Genomic DNA, 19,180 nt, shown 5'->3' on the forward strand with positions numbered 1-19,180 from the left:
GAAGTGTCATCACATGACTGAGTTTCTTTTCAAACTGAAATGCAGAGAAGTATTTAAGATAAATAGGTCTCATGACAGAGGAAGTAGTTTCTAAGCTTAATGCACTGTTATGGAAAAGGCAGCAGCATAGCATGAGGTTTTGAGACTTACTGAAGTCCACTTCAAAAAAATGTATAGATCAAATCTGAGCCACATGCTCTGTGGGAAACTATGTATATTGCTGCTTTTGAAAGAGACTAACATGAATTTAAGACTTGAAATGAATTTACTGCATCTGGTTGCAGCAGTTGCTAATTATTTTTTTTAAAGCATAGATGGCATTAGAATGTGAAGAACGTGGGTGTTCAGTTAAGCATTGCTTGTTCAGTTGTTTCTGATTAGCACTGACCTATTTTGGAAATATGTTATGCTTGGCCACTGATGATTTAGAGAAGACATGCATGGAACTACTTCTGTAGTATTTTTTCTGAGAGATGTAATCTGTCTAGAAAAAAAAGTCTGAACAGATGTTCAAGGAAATTAGAGATGTAATTAACTACTAAAATACACGTTTGAGGGGTTTTTTAAAGAGCATTTTCTGGTTCCAAAAGAGTGATGTATAGTGTAAATCTTAAAGCAACAACAAAAAAACAAAACCCGAAACAATCCCAACCTCCCCCTCCAAGCCAAACCAACAAAACCTCCACACGCACAAGTACAAATAAACTCTGAAGCATGAAGGTGCGTAGATGCTGGCTCTTTTGTTAGCACGGATTTTGTGGTTCTTGGCATATGAATAGCATTCAAGTTCTGTGAAAATGCTTTTGTTCTGCATTGCTCCAGTGTCAGTACCATAATGTCAAGTACATATGGAGAACCTAAATGCAAAATATAGCTGAGTAACGTATGTTGTGAAGTGAAAATAAGGGCTACTGACTTACTAATGCTGAAAATTTTGACTGTGCTAGAAACATACAGATAGTGAAATATTCCTTAGTGCTGTACTGGGAGTTGCACTTCGTACTTATGATAATCTACTGACTCCTTACAGTGTTGTTTTTTCTTTTTCCTCATCATTAAAGCTTATTAGACTGGCTTCATGGACTTGATTCTGCCTCTAAGTGAGGCTGTGACCTCGGTGACCCAGGTATTTCACCTAGCTCATGGCTGCTGCCACCAGTTTTTACAAACAAAAGCCTTCAGGGCCTTTCTATAATTTCAATTGAAGCCAGACTGAGATGCTGTTGAAATTCTTGCTTTGACAGATCTGAACTGATGGACTGTTAAATGTATTGTGTATTCTATGTAAAGGAAAGAGAAATGAAATAAATTCTTACTGATGATGGTATTTTAATTTTCAGGTTCGCTGGATGATGTATTGGATTGTATTTGCTCTTTATACAGTTACTGAAACAATAACTGATCTAACAATCTCTTGGTAAGAGCATGCTTTCTACAAACAATGGATGCAGTGATATTTGATTCTCATGTACTTTGATTTGTAGAGATGTACCTTTATAAAAGAGGCTATGTTTGTAGAGAGTATAATTCTCTTTACCCTGGTAGAAGATTTCAGTGTGTGTGAAGGATTGTGTTTCCAAGCTTGCTGTACAGGGCTGCTCAAGGTGGACACTACAAAGCATCTACCTTTACTGTAGAAGCTGAATAGCAGAATTAAATGCTTGGAAGTGTAGGTTGATTTCTTTGTTTAGGATTGTGTAATGCAAAGCAACTGTGTTACTTGTTTCTATTTTCTGCATATGATGATATGTTCATTTCAGAAAATAAATCAATAGGTCTATAACTTGTTTAATTTCTGTCTAGTATGACTTACTGCATGCGTAGAACATTAAATGCTAACAGATTGTTGTTTGGAGAGATCTTGATTTAATTAATGCTTGTTTCTTTATTCCTGTTGTTAATTTCATGCAACTTTCAACTTGTCTTTAGGTTTCCACTGTATTATGAGCTGAAAATTGCTTTTGTTATTTGGCTCCTTTCTCCATATACTAGAGGGGCGAGTTTAATGTACAGGAAATTTCTCCACCCTCTTCTTTCTTCTAAAGAAAGGGTAAGAAATAACTTCTCATTTTTAATGCCTAATATGGAAATACTATATGCTGAAATACTAACCATTGCTAAACAAGTCATAAAAGCAGATCAGTGTGTTACTGGCTCATCAAGCAGCATGAACTTGGACTAGGAAAGTGCACGTGACTGTCCATATGCTTACTTTTATTTAATTTACAGTCTGAGACTTTGTATTGACATGAGTTAGCATAGTGTTTTCTGGTTTACCTAGTGTACCTTTGGGAGTCCAGCTGAGTGGAAGTATGCAGTCCAATTATTCTCTGGAAGAGTACAAACAGAAGCAAAAGTACAGTTTTAGCAACAGCTCTTCATGTCGTCATTTTTTCTAGCACATCCTACAAATAGAACTCCTCAGGATGAATTATGTTGGTGACTTTTCTGGTTTGCAAAGTGACAAGGATATGAAAATAGACTTTCTACTGAATTTTAAGGGACCAGTCTGCAAAAAGAAAGTGTGCAAACAGAACGTAGCTGAAAGAATATTTAGCTTTATCCAATGTATAAAGACCCCAGATTTGTTTAATTCTTTTTAGTATTGTATTGGAAAGAGTAATTTGTGAAGACTGCTGCTGCTAAACCTTGTCGTGTGGAGCGTAAGCAGTCAGTGCAATAGATCAGGACAGGGTTTGGCCTTTACTAGGCAAAACAGGCAGTTGACATGTTTTGAATGATGTCATCTTGGCCTTAGGAAGGTTGAACTGCAAATGCTTTGTAACTTCATAAGCTAAAGGAGTTTTTTCCCTAGTCTGCTATCTATTGTGGATTACCTTGAAGCCTTTACCTCCAACCCTAGCCATTTACCACAGCTGGAGATAACTGTCCTGGCTTTACTGTCCTTGATACTTACCTGTGTCAGAGCTCTGGTCTCTGAAGTACTTTGTGAGGTGGCTCTACCTTTCTGAGGAATTAATCTCATCTTGAGCATGTTGTTTACCTTGTATAGCATTTAACTGGCAATTTAAGTTTGCTCTCTACAAGAGACTTTCGTAGCTGCAAGATTTCTGAGTGGGGTAAAAGTCTTCTGTTTTATCTTCTTGTTTGACCAGACTGGAACCTTTTTAAAATGAGAGCGTATAAGTGAATGGAAGACTAGTATACAAAGCTAAGAGTAATTGTTCCATTAAATATTTCCTTCAAGATTTCTTCTGTCATCTTCATTTGAAGAAAAATATTACTGTGGAGTAATGCGATTCTCATATGTGCACCCTTTTAATACTGAAATATGCTTTGCTTTAGGAGATTGATGAGTACATTGTACAAGCCAAAGAAAGAGGCTATGAGACCATGGTGAATTTTGGAAGACAGGGGTTGAATTTGGCAGCAACCGCTGCAGTGACGGCAGCTGTGAAGGTAACCTGCTTACACTGATTGCCTTTGTCCTTGATATACTTGTTGAATGGTGTGATGTGATATTCAGGTTTAGCCATTCCTACATAAAAAGTTTTAACTCTGCAGATGTTTAGAGAGCCTGGAACACAATCCAAGGGCTTCATACTGTGTTTAAGATGACTTCTATTTATTTTTTCAAATGATGGGGATCCAATTACTGTAATTCAGAAGATACCATGCATTTTTCTATACAGGCTTTTGGTAAACATGACCATTGTTTCTTTTCTGTCTCTGTTGTGCTTTCTTGTTGGTAAACAAACTGTTTAAAGGATTTCTGGCTTCTTTCTGCTGTTTTTCTCCAATCAACTTGAGGTAATTGCATATTTGAAGTAAGGCATGAAAGATTACTACCACAGATAAGTTTCTTGACACAATTAACTTGTTTGCAACTAGTTGATTGAATTATTAAATTAATGCACTAAGCATAGGCTTGCATATTGCTGCTTAGCATTGTTTTACTTTATATAATTTTTGTTAAATCATGTAGTAAGCAACCTGTGGTTGTTCTGGATCCAAGTTCCAACAAAACTCAACCTTCAGATGAATTTCAAAGGATTCTGGGTCTAGCAAAATAAAATGCAAGCTTCTAGGTAAGCTTCTGAGCAACTTGAAGGGCCACCAAAAGGGAGTAGAAATGACTAGCAAGTTGACTTTTTTGCTATGTGTATTTAAAGAAAAATATAAAGAAGTGTTGTAAGAAAGATGTGTATGTCTGAGATCAGTTATAGTTTTGAGGCTATCAGGATTAATTTCCTCTGGGGAATAAATGGAACTGCTGTGTTCATCGTAATGGGACTGAAAACTTGAAAAACCAGTACGTAACAGAAAGTACTATGGTGGTCCTGGGCAGCCACAATTAAGGAGGTACAGCTAGCATTTAATTTCCATACTTTTATGCAAACTTCTTTTATAAAATGAGACATTTTTGAGAACTGCATTTTCAAACTGTATCTCAGAAAGGATTGGAAAAACAATCATGTGTACCTTGTTTGTTCCCTTTCTCTTTATAAATATGTATGTGGGGGGTAGCTTAAAAATAACTGTTTTACAGTATGGACAAAATGAACCTCACATGCTCAAAGCGTGGTTCAGTTTGACCACCGATTCTTTTTTTGGGACTGGAATTCTTAGTATTGCCTTGAGGCATGATGTAGAATGAAATAGAGTACACTTCTAGAATGAATGTTTCCAGAATGAAAGTAGGTTGTTTAAAACAAAACAAACCAACCAAACAAAAACAGTGACGACAAATCTAACTTAGAAATACTCTGCTGGGAAAAAGTTCTAAGAACTATGCTATTTAAAATGCTAAAGATGCAAATTCTTTGCCAAACAGCAACCATAACTTGGCATAATGTGCACCTGTAATGATGCTTATGCTCTGTGTGTTTTCCCCATGTATGTTTGTCTGGCTAAGACTGGATAGTTCCTCGTTGATCCTTATGGTGCTATAGAAATAGTATGAAATAAATGACACAAATATCTCCTCCCAGTTTCTTCTAAAGTATGAGTAACTTCTGCCTAAATGTCATCCGTGGTTGGATTTTGTTGCTGTTCAGCTGTAACTGGCAGGATGCCTGCTCCATTTGTTAAAACTTATTCGACATGCTCACGACTACTTGTATGGAATTATTTCAGTGCAGATGAGAAGTTTGGGTAAAACAACCACAATACCCAAGACCTAAAATAGATATGATTTAAGCAGCATGAAAGAAGAGACCCTCTGAAAATCTTTATTTTGGCATGTTAAACCTCTGTGCAGTTTGTCATTCCAAAAAGCTGAGCGTGATTACTCCATGCAGACAAATGGAGACAATGCATGTGTTCTTGATTTTGTTCCCTATTTTTGAAGAGTTGACTGCTGCCTCCAGCAGGTGGAAAGATTATCCCTTCAGCATGAGCTGGTGGAGCATGCTATAGGATTTCAGGAATGGAATTCTACAGTGTATTAGTGGGATCAGTTTTGATGGAAAGGAGAAGGACTTTCATCACTTTTTTTTTAATGGAGCAAGCATGCCTATTCTGACACTTTGGGTCTCAATGTTGGCTCTCAAATTAGGAGCAGAGAATGTGGGAGGTTAAAGACAAGAGAAGGTCTGAAGGAAGCTGCTTAGTAAAGTATTCAAGTAAATGATGTTAGGATCTCTGCTTTCTCTGACTGTAGTAACTTTGTTTGGACTTGAGTAAAATTGCTTAGAAACTCTATGGAATGTTTTCAAGAACGAAGATGGGAAAGAGTGGTTTCTCCAAGGACTGTCAAAGGAGAATGGATTTAATATTAAATGCTCGATTAGCTGTACAAAGGAAGCTGAAGCAGACAGGTCAGTCTGCTGAACTGTGACCTAGATTTAAGCCTGCTGAGCTGTAAAGTTAAACTGCAGTTGGCAGGAGTTGTGGCTTACAGTTTAGATTCCTATACTGATATTTTTAGCTGGTACTTGTTAGCCACTGTCCACATGAAGCTTGTGTCCAGACAACACAAGCTGATTGTAAAGCTGCTCTTTCTCTTAAGCAGTTGATAAGGAAGTGTGTTTACTTGGTTTACCTGCCCTAACTGTATTTGTTGATCTACACCAGTTGCAATGCAGAGTGTCAAAAGCTGCTAAATGGCATACATTAGAAAAGTGCATTGTTACTGTCGTGTTAATTAAAAATAAAAACTTTGAAAAAGCCTTATTTTGGAGTGCTTTAAGATGAAGAACACTCTAGACTGAATTTTACAGTTTGCTAATAAAAAAAAAACACACCCCCAAAACACTTCAAAGGTATAAAAGAATCAGCAATAAGATGAATTTGATCACATGAAAGTTGTTAGGCAATTTCAGTTCCATTTTATATAGCTTTTTGGGATTGTCTACAACTGGAGTTCCAGCAGTAATTGTATTTTGGTGCATCTGCTTTCCACATCTTGGAGATGCAACTTCAACTGTGCATTCCAGTTTTTGCCCACACGTATGTTCTGACTTCTTGGGCTACGAGAGAATGCTGGCTTCTCTGTCACCACCAGCAGGATGGCTATTAAGCTCTGAAATGTACTTATATTGATGTAAGTTAAACAAATACTGTTCATTTGTTTTAAAAAAAAAATAAAATCTGCTGCCTTTTTTCTGTTTTCTCTTGACCTCACTCAAGCTTCCTCTTCTTCCTGCCTGCATGATGCAGGAAGGTATCCTGCAGTCCATCGTGGCACCCAGCCAGTATCTCTATTAGCAGCTCAGTTCACCAGCCTTACTGCTTTCATCCCTCTTCCCTGCTGCTGCTCCCTGGCACAATGCAGGGGTCATCCACAGGACAGCAGCCCCTCTGCAGGTTGAGAGGGAGCAGAAGTCGTTCTCCATCAGCCCGGGTCAGATCTGGGACAGAACAGCTGGGAATGTGGGTGCTGCACATCATGGCTTTGCAGTCACAGGGCTCCAAGCAACTCTAAACGCACGGTCTACTGAGGACTTGTCCAATGAAGCCAAGCAGCTTTGTTCAGAGATGGTTATCACTGATGGAGTAATTTAAACAACAATTTAAACAACAAAAAAAGTCCTGAGGCAGATAGTACAGTGTGGTGTCTGTTTACAGCAGCTTTTCTGGGTTGAGTGTATGAACTATAAAGATACATGCTCAGTGGCAAAACCGAGAAGGGAATTTCATATACGAGAGTCAGCTGATGAGACTGTGCATTAATAGCTTGCTAGAGTCTGAGTAGTCCCAAAAAGCAGTCCCTGAAGTAGGTTATCTTTAGCAAAAACTAGATTTAGAAACCTGCTACAAGTTAATGCTTAAGATTGGTTCCTGGTAATGAGCTCAGTCTCTAAAAAAGGTTTAATGTTTTAAGAAATACTGCTGAATAAATAAGCAGACACATTCTCCAAGTCCTGCTTTTTAAGGCTACACAAATCTCTGTTTAACGTTCACTTACATAAAAATTGAAGGCTTTCTGTGCGCTTCTGCCTGTGCTGCATGTGTGTCAGTATCCCATTGTGATGTGATCTAGTTGGCAACTGCTGGGCTGGATGCAGCCCGCAGTGTTTCCTCCTTTCCAGCAGGAACCCTTGAAATAATGGGACAGTGACTCTGGCATGGAGCCTGGCCCAGAGTCAGGCAGGGGTGGCAGCTTCTCTCCTGTCTCCTTGGGAACAGCAGCACTGAGGGCATCTTTGGGCAGAAGTTCTTGCTGCTACTGCCAATGCTGTGAGTTTTGCAGATCTCCCTACAGCCCTGCTTGCAGCTGGACTGCCCTGTTTTCTGTTCTGTGAACAAAGACCTTGCTTTCAAAGCTCCTAATGTGTTAAAAATTCAAATGTCAGTGTTGCTCTCACATTTCTCGTAGTAGAAGGTATTTAATATATCTCAGGTAGCTATTGTTTCTTAGCTGGAAATAATACAGATCCTTCTGAACCACCTGCTTTCTGTAAAAAGCAATTATCTGTTTTTTTTTTCAGTGTGGATAGTTGAAGAATCTTCCTGAAACTTAAGTGCCATATGAGCACTTTAATAAATAACACAGTACAACAGCACAAGTAGGAAAAAAAAGACTAAATCACCCAAAATCCAAACAAACTAAAAAACCCAACAATCCCACTATAAAACAAAAACACGTTCACAGAACAACAGTGCACACACCCTTTTCACTTTGCAGTGATATGGAGTATGTGATGATCCTCAGTTGGCTGGACTGTATCATCTGGGTGGCTGGAGATTGCTTCCAGGCAGTAGGAGACTGGTGGGACAGTAGGAAGTACAGAATAGTTCAGTGTGTGGACATGACTGTGCAGCACAGCAGCAGCCCTGTTCCTGCTGTGATTCAGGCACATGTGCTGTCTCCTCTAATTGTCTTTTCACAGTTATTAATATTTGCTGTACATCACTGGAGTGAAGCTTTACATCTTGATAAGTGCTCTTGCAATGACGGACTTGATGTATGAATCCATTGCATCCTTGTTCAGTGAGGCTATGCTTCCCCAGGAGCTCTGGACACATCAACTCTCCTGTTTGTTTTAGGGCACAAAGTTATTTTAGGGCATGTTGTTTGACTTTTTTCCCCTTTAAAAATCGAAATGCTTGTGTCCAAATCTGCACTGAAAAATAAGGTTGGGTTTTTACCAGCTGGGATCTAGTCTTGTCTATAATAAAATAGACAAGACTATATATATATAGTCTTTATATATATATATATATATATATATATATATATATAAAACAATAAATAAGGGCTTGTAATTTGAATTCTTAGCATGTTAATTACTATAATCTTAATTGCTTAATCCTATGTACTTTCCAAATGGTTACTGTCTTGTACTACATCACATGATGAGAGAGCTCACTTTGCAACTTTGAATCAGGTGTGTCTCTTCCTGTATTTTTGCTTAGGGCCAAATCAAGAATTTGGCACTGTCACAGTAGATTCTCTCCAGATTTCAAAGGAGTTGTGCTGAACTTAATGCAGATTCTGCTGAGAACTGTGTGGGTCCATTTCACATCCATTTACTGAGGCTGGACGTGCCATTTGGGCAGTGGGCACACTGATGAGTTGCTGTGTGTTGCAATAGGTTCTGTAAGCTGTTGTTGTGTCAGAAGCAGCAGTCCTGTCTCTTCATTTCTCGTGTCCTTATAGCTGCCCAGCAGTTCTTGTGCATAGCAGATTTGTGATCACTGTGCAAATACTTCTTGGTGAAAGAACTGGAGTAGTAGAAGCTCAGGATTCCTGTTGAAGTGACAGACCTGCTATTTTAGGAAATGAAAAGAATTTCAGAACACATAACATAGTTTATACACAGTCTCTACAGCAGCAGTAGTGAGTTTTAACTTGAAAGCAAGCTTTCAAATTGTCTGCTTGAGAACTATCAGTAGAAAGAGCTAGAAAAGCAAAGGTTCTACTTCCATCATGAGAGTCCTTTGTACTGTTCAGTTGCAGTGTATGAGTGGTGTTGTAAGAATTAAATCAGTCACTTTTGTCTGTGTAGGATACTTAATTTTACACTTTGCACCAGTGATGAGCTGTTACAAAATGAATATTAGGTTTCAGCTGCATGCTCTCCCTTGCTTTGGAGGCCATGCCAGCTTAAGGAGTATTGCTCCTCCTTTACTTTAAGTAGTTATTTTTAACATGAAACAATCTAGTGTGCTGGCTACAAACAGTTGTTGGCATGAGAGTGGGAACAAATGGCTGGGGCTATTGGTGCAAGAGCTGCTTTTGCTTTATGTTGTTGCTGAGAAGATTGTGCTGAACTGTACCCAGATATTTGCTACTGCTCCATTGAGTATTTCTATTTAACAGCTCGATTTGCAGGACTGAACAATCCTAATCTCTTGCTCAGGATGGGACTCGTGTAGGCTGGTCAACCATCCTCTGAAACTGTGTGACTTGTTTTTCTTTGCCTTGTATGCCTGAGAACTAAATGGTATTTTAACGTGGTCAAGTAACATGCTTGTCCTTTTAGCTGTTTAGATAAGGAACTCATCTTCAATATTATGGAATCATTTGATGTAAGATAAAAGAGCTGCTTGATAATCATTCTTTCCAAAGGAGATCTTTCTGTATCTCCCATGTAAAAGGAAAGATGAAGACAAAAGTGATCAGAGAAGAAATACTAGCGCTCAGATGTGGCAAACTACCCTCAAATGTAGCCTTAGACTTAGGGCTGGCATTAAGTTAGTGAAGATACATCAGTAACAGAACCTGTTAGCCTGTACAGCCAGGCACAACTTCTTTGGTTTGTGATCTCATATTTCTGTCACCTATAGCTCTGCAATGTTGCTCAGTCACTTAAGTTACTGTTTTAAAATGTATTTTTAACACTTTTTTCCTGCTTTCTTGTGTATATAAAATTTGTGAGGATAAAATATAAAATAGTGGAAATCTTTATCTTCAACCACACTTTTAAAAATGAAAATGTTAAACCCACTGTCGTGCTACCTAATGCTGCTGGGAAAATGTCATGTTTGAATGAATTGAGCATTTCTGATGGATTTTGTTCTTTTAGGCACTTGCCCACACTCAAAAAGCCTTAATTCCCTAAAATAAAGAGAGTAAAACGAGACATTTGTAATGAAGCCAGTAGCTTATTTGCAACCTTTTCCTTTAAGATTAACATACAGTTAAACTGGGTAAAAGCAATGCTTAAAGCAAATCTAGATCTATTGCATGCTTACGTTCAGTGAATTTTGTGATATAAGGAAGCATGGGCTTAACCATCTTAAGCCAGCTTTAACAGCAAAACTAAAACCTCTGCTTTGATTTCAAATATACTGTTCTTGTGTTTCAGAGTCAGGGTGCAATAACAGAGAAACTGAGAAGTTTCAGTATGCATGATTTGACTACTATACAAGGAGATGAACCAGTAGGCCAGAGACCCTATCAGACATTGCCAGAAGCAAAAAAGAAAACCAGAGCCTCTGCAAATGAATCTGCAGGTAAGTATCTATCTAAAATAAAGGAACTTTGTTTTGTAAGGAAAAAGCAATACACGGCAGACAAAAATTGGAGAGAACAGCTGTATATTTACCTTATTCAGAAATTGAAAGAATTACAAGGGACTCCTAAACATTAGAACAGAATCGATGTGAACAAGATCTATTGCAGCATTAACGAGTTGTGCCCCCCAGCAGAGATTTTCTCGCAGCTGCTAACAGTGTAGTCACACCATACTCATTTCTCCTCTCTCTGTTAGTTAGCAATAATAGTTATATGCCAGATTAAAGCTTAATTGGAAGATTTTTTTTTTTAAAAAGGTGATTAAGTAGTGTTTCTGTGACAGTGTACTAAAAGTTAAACATGAAAATTTATGGAAGCTTGGTAAACGGGAAGAGAAAATAAATTGCAGTGAATTCAGTGGAACTGCAATGATAGTTCTGGTCAAAATGTAAAATCGTCTGGTGGTTGGAATTACAAAGGCATTAAATAATCAATGTGGTGGTGCACATCAGCATTCAGAAGATGGTGTGCAGTGACTGAAATACTTTTGCAGAGATCCTTTATTATTAATGCACTGTATTCCTGAGTCTATGTTGCTTGATGAAAGACTTCTTAGAGACGGTCCACTATTTTCTTTGACTGGAGAGGCTAGAATGGAAAAAGCTTGACATTTCTCACAAAAGAAACAGCTCTGGTCTATTTTTTTTTTTTCTTTCCCCTTAAATCTGTCTCTTCACCTCTCTGTTCTGAGGAGGTGGTGGTTGTGGACAGCAGTGCATTCCAGGAATCACATGGTAGCTTGCAGCATTTCTGAGGAGTGAATGGCCTTAAGCTGAATTGCTAATTGAGCCCAGAAGGTATTCTGTGATAGTCAGTGTAAAGTACTGGCCAAGGAAAAAGCCTGTGAATTCATCAGGAGTTATGTTAAGGATGATGTCACTGCAGCTGTTGTGCAGGGGCTGTTCCTCGGGAACAGGCCATTAGTTATGTCCCTGAAGCAGCTTGAAAATGCTGAAAATTCAATTTTGCCCACAGGTTATACTGTGTAAATAGTCAGATTGTGAGATTCAGTAACACATGTGAAAATGTTTTCTTAGGGCTAGTTTAACTGTTTCTACTTCTGGTCCCAAATACGGTGTGCACCTTTTCAGTTTTCTTTGAAGCTTTTTCATCATTAGGGTTTTATACAAACAAAGAAAAATGCTATGTAGCAGAATGTTATTTTTTTTGCTATTTGCTCTGGGAGTTCCTTTACAAACCAATTAGACCCAGATGTAGAAGGGCCCTGACTATACAATAGCTGAGCTGCCAGTACAGTTTTTGTTAAGAAGGCAAATATAATTTTGATTCATTGGAAGAGGTATTACAAATAGAGATAAGGAAGCATTCATGCCACTGCAAGCATCTCTAGTAAGTAAGTAACAGATATGATTCAATTTTTCCATGCTTAAGATATGAAACTATCGGAGGCAGTGATCAGGTTTGCCTCTATTACAGCAGAAGAGGCAGGTATGCCTTGCTTAGCTATGGAGTTAGGTAAGCTCAATTCTAATTTCAGGAAAAAATGAAACAACCAAAAGAAAATGATCTACTTTGGCTTAAGAAAATATTAATTTAAGATGAAATGTGTTTTGGTAATGAATAAAGCTAGGTTTGGACTCTAAAAGATGTCCGTAAGTTTGTTCCAACTTGTAGCTTATAGAATGGCCTTTCTAAAAAGAGAGTTTGGCAGGGGACCTGGTGACACTTGGGATCTTTATGACATGTCAGTGGTGAAATGTCTGGGCTTTTGGACTCCAAGGATCTTTCCAGCACTGTTTTTAAGCAGTTTGCTCCCTCTAGTGAAAATGTTTGTTAATAGCCTTGGTCTTAGTTTTGCAGGATTTGAACAACCTCTTGTAACTAACTACTTAGTAACCCTAACTACTTTGACATTCTGCCCATCTGAAATGAATTTTGGTGTTAAAGACGCATAGATAGATGCAGATATGAAGAAAAGTATTAATCTAGAACTAGTTTTAGATACTAATATCTAGAAAATGTGAACTAAACTCTTGGCAGTAAATTGGAGAAGTGGAGTAAAAAACATAGGGTTTGTTTCTCTTGGGAGCAAGCAGGAGGAACAAGAAGGCTGAGGGAAGAAGCAAAATTATTTCATATTGATAACGTTTTTGTAGAGTTGAGAATGAAGAACGTAGTGCTCTTACTCTTGATGTCTCTTCTGGCATTAAAGACACGTCACTAAAAACATCATCAACAAGCATAGTTACACAATGTTTCCAAAGTGAGAAATAACATGAGGCTCAGAGTTATTTCCTCATTTTGATGACTGCTTTGAATTTGTCCTGAGTTGAATCTTTTACATTAATCCCAAATTGCAGTAGCTAAAAATTCTTTTAAGGAAACTTGAAACTTCATGTCTTCTACTCAGAAATGTCAGCAAATCTGTTTGTTTACAGGGAGTCCTCTGCAAATGGAAAAGCAATATAAACTTCTAATGGGAGTGGCAATGAGGAGGGAGGAGAAAAGTAAACTTGGGCAGCTGGAAACCTTCTGGCTTGTTTTTTGCTCTGAGATAGTAAAACAAACAGTGAAGGAAGGAGTCACCAAGTAAAATGCAATGCAGATTATGAAATGTATAAAGTGGTTTATCTCTAAGAAGTTTGCCTTTTTTTTTTTTTTAATGCTTGATTTTACTTAAGTATGCAGCAATTCCATAGTCATAATAAGAATGGTGGATAGTAGGTGCCCCGTTTAGTAGCTTTTAAAGTGGGTGTCTTTCAGCATAATCTGTTGTGAATTGTGAGTATATGAAGGGGTTATTCTTGTCCAGGTGTTTGGTCCTGGCATCAGTGTTACTCAACACATTATTAAAGACTCTGGAAAACTATAGGATGTACATGAAATAAAATATAAACTGGGAATAAGAAGAAGGATTTTTGTCTATTTTGATGTTAGTTTGTTTTCCGAGAACAGCATTCAAGCAGCAATATTGCAAAAAGTCTTAAGTACTTCTGAATGAGGAATGAGATTCTTGTGGTTCATTGTAAAGAAGAATATGGCAGCAAAGTGATGGTTTGACATTTAATGGACTACTGCATTACATACCTATGGAACTAAATGGCTTGTTACTTACAAATGGCAGGATGTGCTGCTCCTGGGAGGATACTGTTTTTGAAACAGATGGAAGAATGACATCTTTTAAGTGAATGAAGGATGTGTATTAAAGAGAAACTTGTGGCTTTCTTAGAAATGTAAAAGTCACAGCTCCTTTTTACTTAAGTTCTTATACAACTGTTTTTTAAAGGTTTTCCACTGGAAAAAAATCCTGGAGATGATAAAACAGATGAAGAGGTAGAAGGAACACATTCAGAGGATGAAATGTTTGCTCAGAGAGGCCTTCGAAGAACTCAGAGCATGAAGTCTGTGAAAACTATTAAAGGACGTAAAGAGGCAAGGATAATTTTACTTGAATGTACTTTTAGCAGTATAGCCTGGCATTTTTCATAATGTGGGAACTGAGTTTTTTTTTTTCTTAAACTTAGAGGGGGTATCAACAATAACTGTTAAGTGAACGAAGAAATAATGGGTCATATCTAGGCTTGGAGTTTTGTATTTTGGGATGCTTAATGAAATTATGTTAATTAGTGAAATTAACTACATGTAGATATGAGAATGAGGAGATGAAATAGACTCCATGCTTGTAGTGTTAAGGCCGGCCAATCCCAAATTCCAGAAATGACTTTCTTTGGATGGGATGTAAATAAGACACCTGGAGTGTCTTTACTGACCATATTTAAGCATCTGTTGTTTAATAGATTGAAGATAATTCAGGTTTTTTTAGTTTCCATAAACATACGACCTGCTCTGACTTGTAACTCCTGAGGAGAAGATTGTATGTAGGATTCAAAGTGTTTTGTATTTGCAAGTGTTACAAACCTGAAGAATAATGTTTAGAATAAATGCTTATGGAATATCATAAAATCTTTTGGATAATTCTGGGAAAACAGCTGAGACTTAACCTTCATGCCCAGTTTTGTTGAAGATCCGTGTCATTCAGTTGTAGGCAGAGGATTTTTCTGAATCTGTGGAGTGCTTAAAAGACACTAAGAGATATAAGAACATAGGAGTATTGGAGAGGTTAATATTTCTGCCTGATGTGATCTTACCTCTTTTAAGTTCTACTTTCTTTTTCCTCCTCAGATACGATACGGATCACTGAAATACAGAGTAAAGAAGAGACCCAATGTGTACTTCTAAGTTTACTGCACAATGCCTGTGAGACAAGCTGCTGTATTATAACAACTTGAATTCAGTACTTCAAGTGTTAAAGATCTGTGTATGATTCATATAATGAATATATATGAATAGATGTGGTAGGACTTGGTTTTATGAGCCTAAATGATTGGGTAGTGTATTACTCTGCTTTTCTGTAATTGCTTATTGTTAGACTTAAATCTGGAGAAGCTATAGGATAAATTTCAGCGCTTCGTAAATAAGGATTAAATGAGTTACAGGAAACAGCCTGACTTTTCCAGAGGTATTGAGCAGACTGAAATAATTACAAGTCCAAACAAATTAGCAGAAGCTGTAAGTGTTTGGAGCTTGTGAAAGTCAGACCCATAGTATCCTCTAGTTTACGTGGAAAAAAATAGGTATACTTGAAATATTTTTCTGAACTACAGTTCCTGAAAAGTCCTTCATGTAATTTTAAAATGTACAGTTTAAGGAACAGTGGGTAATAATGAGGAAGGAAAAACAAAGATACAGTATATCCTTAAGATCATCTTTTCACCATATATTTCCAAGCTTAACAAACTTGTGTAATAGTAATAGGTGCAAAATGGGGGTACGTTTAGCACTTTATGCAAAACTGTGTAGTTTTGCACACTTACTGATTTATAGCTGCACATGTAATTTTAGTGAATTCTTAGGCAGGTTAGACTTATATTGTAGGCTTTTTATAACTCACATTGATTGCTTAGGTACACTTAGGGTGCTGTAGATAATCGCAGCTAACACTTAACAATATTATCAGGTGCCTTTCTGTGTCTTACAGGGCTGTGGTATTATCTGGTTTTTGTTTGTTTCACTCTTTTTTTTTTTTAACCTTCCTCTTCAACTAGAGAGATGTAACAAGATTTAACTTAGTTTTTGGTTAAAATTGTGGTAAGTTTAACTTGTAGCAATTCTGGTGACAGATCTCAGGGATCTGAGCAGCCCATCTACTGCGTAGGATAAGTCATGCTGAAGTGGCAGCATGTATGATAGATCATTCAGGCCCTGGTTTGGTTTTGCTCTGCGTACCTGTAAGAATATATATATATTTAGAACATGTATATGTGTATATTTCTCATGGTGTGTAGATTCTAGAATTGGCTATGTAGTTTTTTACTGCTAAAATTATTACTAAAATACTGACTTACAAATAGCTTTTTCTAAAACTCTAGCACATTGAATCAGCCTTGTCATATCCTAATGTCAGTGATATAACTATTTGCACAGAGATTAATTTTGGAATGCCATACTTGTCAAAATGACCTCTCGACATCCCCTTCAATGCTGTTTTCTGTAATTCTGAGAAGTAGGCTGATTTTAGTTTTCTATGTGACTCTTTCTAGTGTGGATACAGGGAGGACAAATCCTCTTTTGTAGATAGTATTTTTTATTATGTGGCATGGATAGACGTAGGATTAATTTTCTTTAAGGGAAGATGACGTGTTATCCCTCCTATCCTTGATGCTCAGACTCCAATCCTTAGACTTTCCCCCAGATTTGACAGTCATCTGCAAGTTTACTGCAATGCTTTTAAACACCTGCTGCAGTTTTTCTTCATATTGTTACAGCCATAGCAGTCTTGCTGCTGGTGGACACCTAATAGCCTGTCAATACAGACTGGCTTTTCTTTTCTGTATAGTCTTCTGTAGACTGCCTTGGGCCAGGGTTTGAGTTATGCGGATAAAAATGCAGCTGGTCTGTATTGGCACTGTATTATTCATTTGCTATTATTGTCCTTTATAAGCCAAGTGCAGAGCCTTGGACAGATGTAACAATATTGTTGGCACGGTGCTTTCAGCGTCCTCCAAGGAAGTTAAATGCCTTTAGCAAGAAGCTGCAACATTCCATATGTGATCAAAAGGCCAAAGCTTTTTTTTCCCCACTTCTCTCAAGAATGTTGTTTCACATGAGAAATGATTAGCAAGGTAGCATCCTGGGGTGGGGCTTGCAGCTCATGTCCCGTACGTGTTTGCAGTTCTCATCTACTTCCTTGAATGTAGAAATCACCTAAGAAGGGAAGGGCTGTTTATGTATTAAGGTGTGTAAGGTGTTAGGAGAAACAGAGGTATTTGCATCTCACCTCTCCTTGAACATTAGGATAACCTGGGCATTGAGTAGAATATACAAATCTTATTCTCCAGTTGAGCACTTGCTGCCACATCTTGCACTAGCTCCTAATTTTGATTGGTAAGAGTGGCAACAAAATTGCCATAGTTTTAGGCATTAGAATCCTGTGTGAAAGAGCTGGGAAAGCCCTTCTGTCAGAATTCTAGTTCCTGTTACAGTTTCATGTAGTCCTGTTTCTGGGCTTATATTCTTTTCTCAGTTCCAAGGATAGAGGTCATTTGAGTAAAAGGTTAGGCCTTAGCATGCTGGTGGTCAATAAGTTGCTTTATGCATTGTTACATACTTAGGGCTGTAACCTCTGACAAATGCAGCTTGCTAGTTAGGTAGTGACAGGCTGCACAAACCCTCCTGTTCCTGAAATGCATATGGGACTAGGAAAGCCAGCAGTATTATTCATGTTAATTACTGTTTCCATATAAATATATTTGTGTTCTCTCAGACATCATCTTAAGTGATAAAACATCCAGTGTTTTCCTAGCTGTTCTTTTGGTCTACCGCCCTGCATTGGGTTCTGCCTCCCCCCAGCAGCTCGATTCTTCTCTTTGCATTCATCCTGGAACCACTTCCTGATATCTTCAAGTTGTTTTTCCTTCCTGTTCGTTGTCAGCTGATCTTTCACAGGGCTCAGTGGCCTGATTAGCTTTCACCTAGATGATGCATATTTCTTGTTGAATTTAGTTGAGTTTGGTTTGGGAGTATCTTAAACTTTGTGGATTTTCAACCTTTTTTGTTTTTGCCTTAGTAACTGCAGAGGTCATCTGCTGAGATCTACCCAGTAAAATTCTGGGAAGAAAGTTAAACATTTTTTTCATTTTGGAATTTAAACTATATAGTTGTTATGCACAAAACGTTTCCTGAGAATTGACTGACTGCTACCAACAGAACTGCTAAGACAGGTAAAGAAAAGGTTATGCAGAGGTCAAAGGAAATTTAAAACAGAATATGTGTTTCCTGTTTAATTATGTATTCTGGAAATGCTCCAAAACTTTGTATCTGAACTGACTCAGACTTGTCAGCAAGAGCGCGTGCTGTACGTATTCAAATACACCGTTTGAGACAAGGGTTCACCTGATGGCCTCAGTTGCAAACACACTGTCTGGACTGTGATTACGAGGTAATTGCCAATATTTGCTAATGAATGCTAATTGCTTAGCTGCGTCAGAATGCTATCCAGTGTACTTTTTGCGGGCTGTAATGAGTTTTAAAATGAATACAAGGTAATTTAGTTAAGCAGAATGGTGGAGTAAGTGCTAGATGCATTTAACATGCTGTTAATAACAAAAAATATGTTTTATTTTGGTGTTACTTTTATTAATGGGAAGTTGGTATTTTAAAGTATTTTTGTACAAAAATGTATGTGCACAAAGGCAATACTTTGATATTTTTCAAGAACTCATATTTTTAAATGCTACAGACCAGAGACTGTCAGACATGGAAACTGAAGTTAGTAGCTTTAAAAAATGCAATGTAAGCTTTACTTTTTATATTGTAATGATAACTTTGCTGTCAATTTGTTTACACGTTTGTAGTAGGGAATGTTTCATTACGCATTGACTTACCTTGATGCTACCTTGAATAAACGCTGCTTTGAGCAGGATGCAGTGGCTATTTTATTGCCTACACGTGATGTAATGTGTGTAGACACGTGTAATCCACGTTACGTTACATTTTATTGTTACAATTCGTGTGCCGAGTCAACCTCTGAACGCTGAAGAGCCTTCTGAAACTGTGTGATGACTAAACTGCCCTTGAGATTTTGCCATGGAGCCTGACTTTAGACTCGATTCAATGTGCCCTGCACAAGGTAAACACAGCAGCCACCTATTTTCATGAGGTGTTCTGCTCAGCTCAAGTCAAAACAAGAAAACGTTTCTCAGGAGAGTACGGATTCCTGGGGAAGGCTCTCTGTGC

General features: G+C 37.8%; 1 protein-coding gene across 2 annotated transcripts in view; it reads left to right on the forward strand.

The window, feature by feature from the left end:
- Positions 1–18,866, forward strand: part of REEP3 (receptor accessory protein 3) — a 37,236-nt gene extending 18,370 nt beyond the window's left edge. For both annotated transcript variants that reach the window (XM_031602840.2, XM_090144860.1), the window contains 6 exons: positions 1,341–1,417; positions 1,930–2,050; positions 3,307–3,420; positions 10,716–10,863; positions 14,172–14,317; positions 15,068–18,866. In XM_031602840.2, coding sequence (XP_031458700.1) covers positions 1,341–1,417; positions 1,930–2,050; positions 3,307–3,420; positions 10,716–10,863; positions 14,172–14,317; positions 15,068–15,124 — 663 coding nt within the window. In that variant the 3' untranslated portion in view covers positions 15,125–18,866. The remainder of the gene's footprint in view (positions 1–1,340; positions 1,418–1,929; positions 2,051–3,306; positions 3,421–10,715; positions 10,864–14,171; positions 14,318–15,067) is intronic.
- Positions 18,867–19,180: the final 314 nt, after the last annotated feature.

This window comes from Phasianus colchicus, chromosome 8 (genome assembly GCF_987193195.1).
Source record: "Phasianus colchicus chromosome 8, bPhaCol1.hap1.1, whole genome shotgun sequence".
NCBI classification, from domain to species: Eukaryota; Metazoa; Chordata; class Aves; order Galliformes; family Phasianidae; genus Phasianus; species Phasianus colchicus.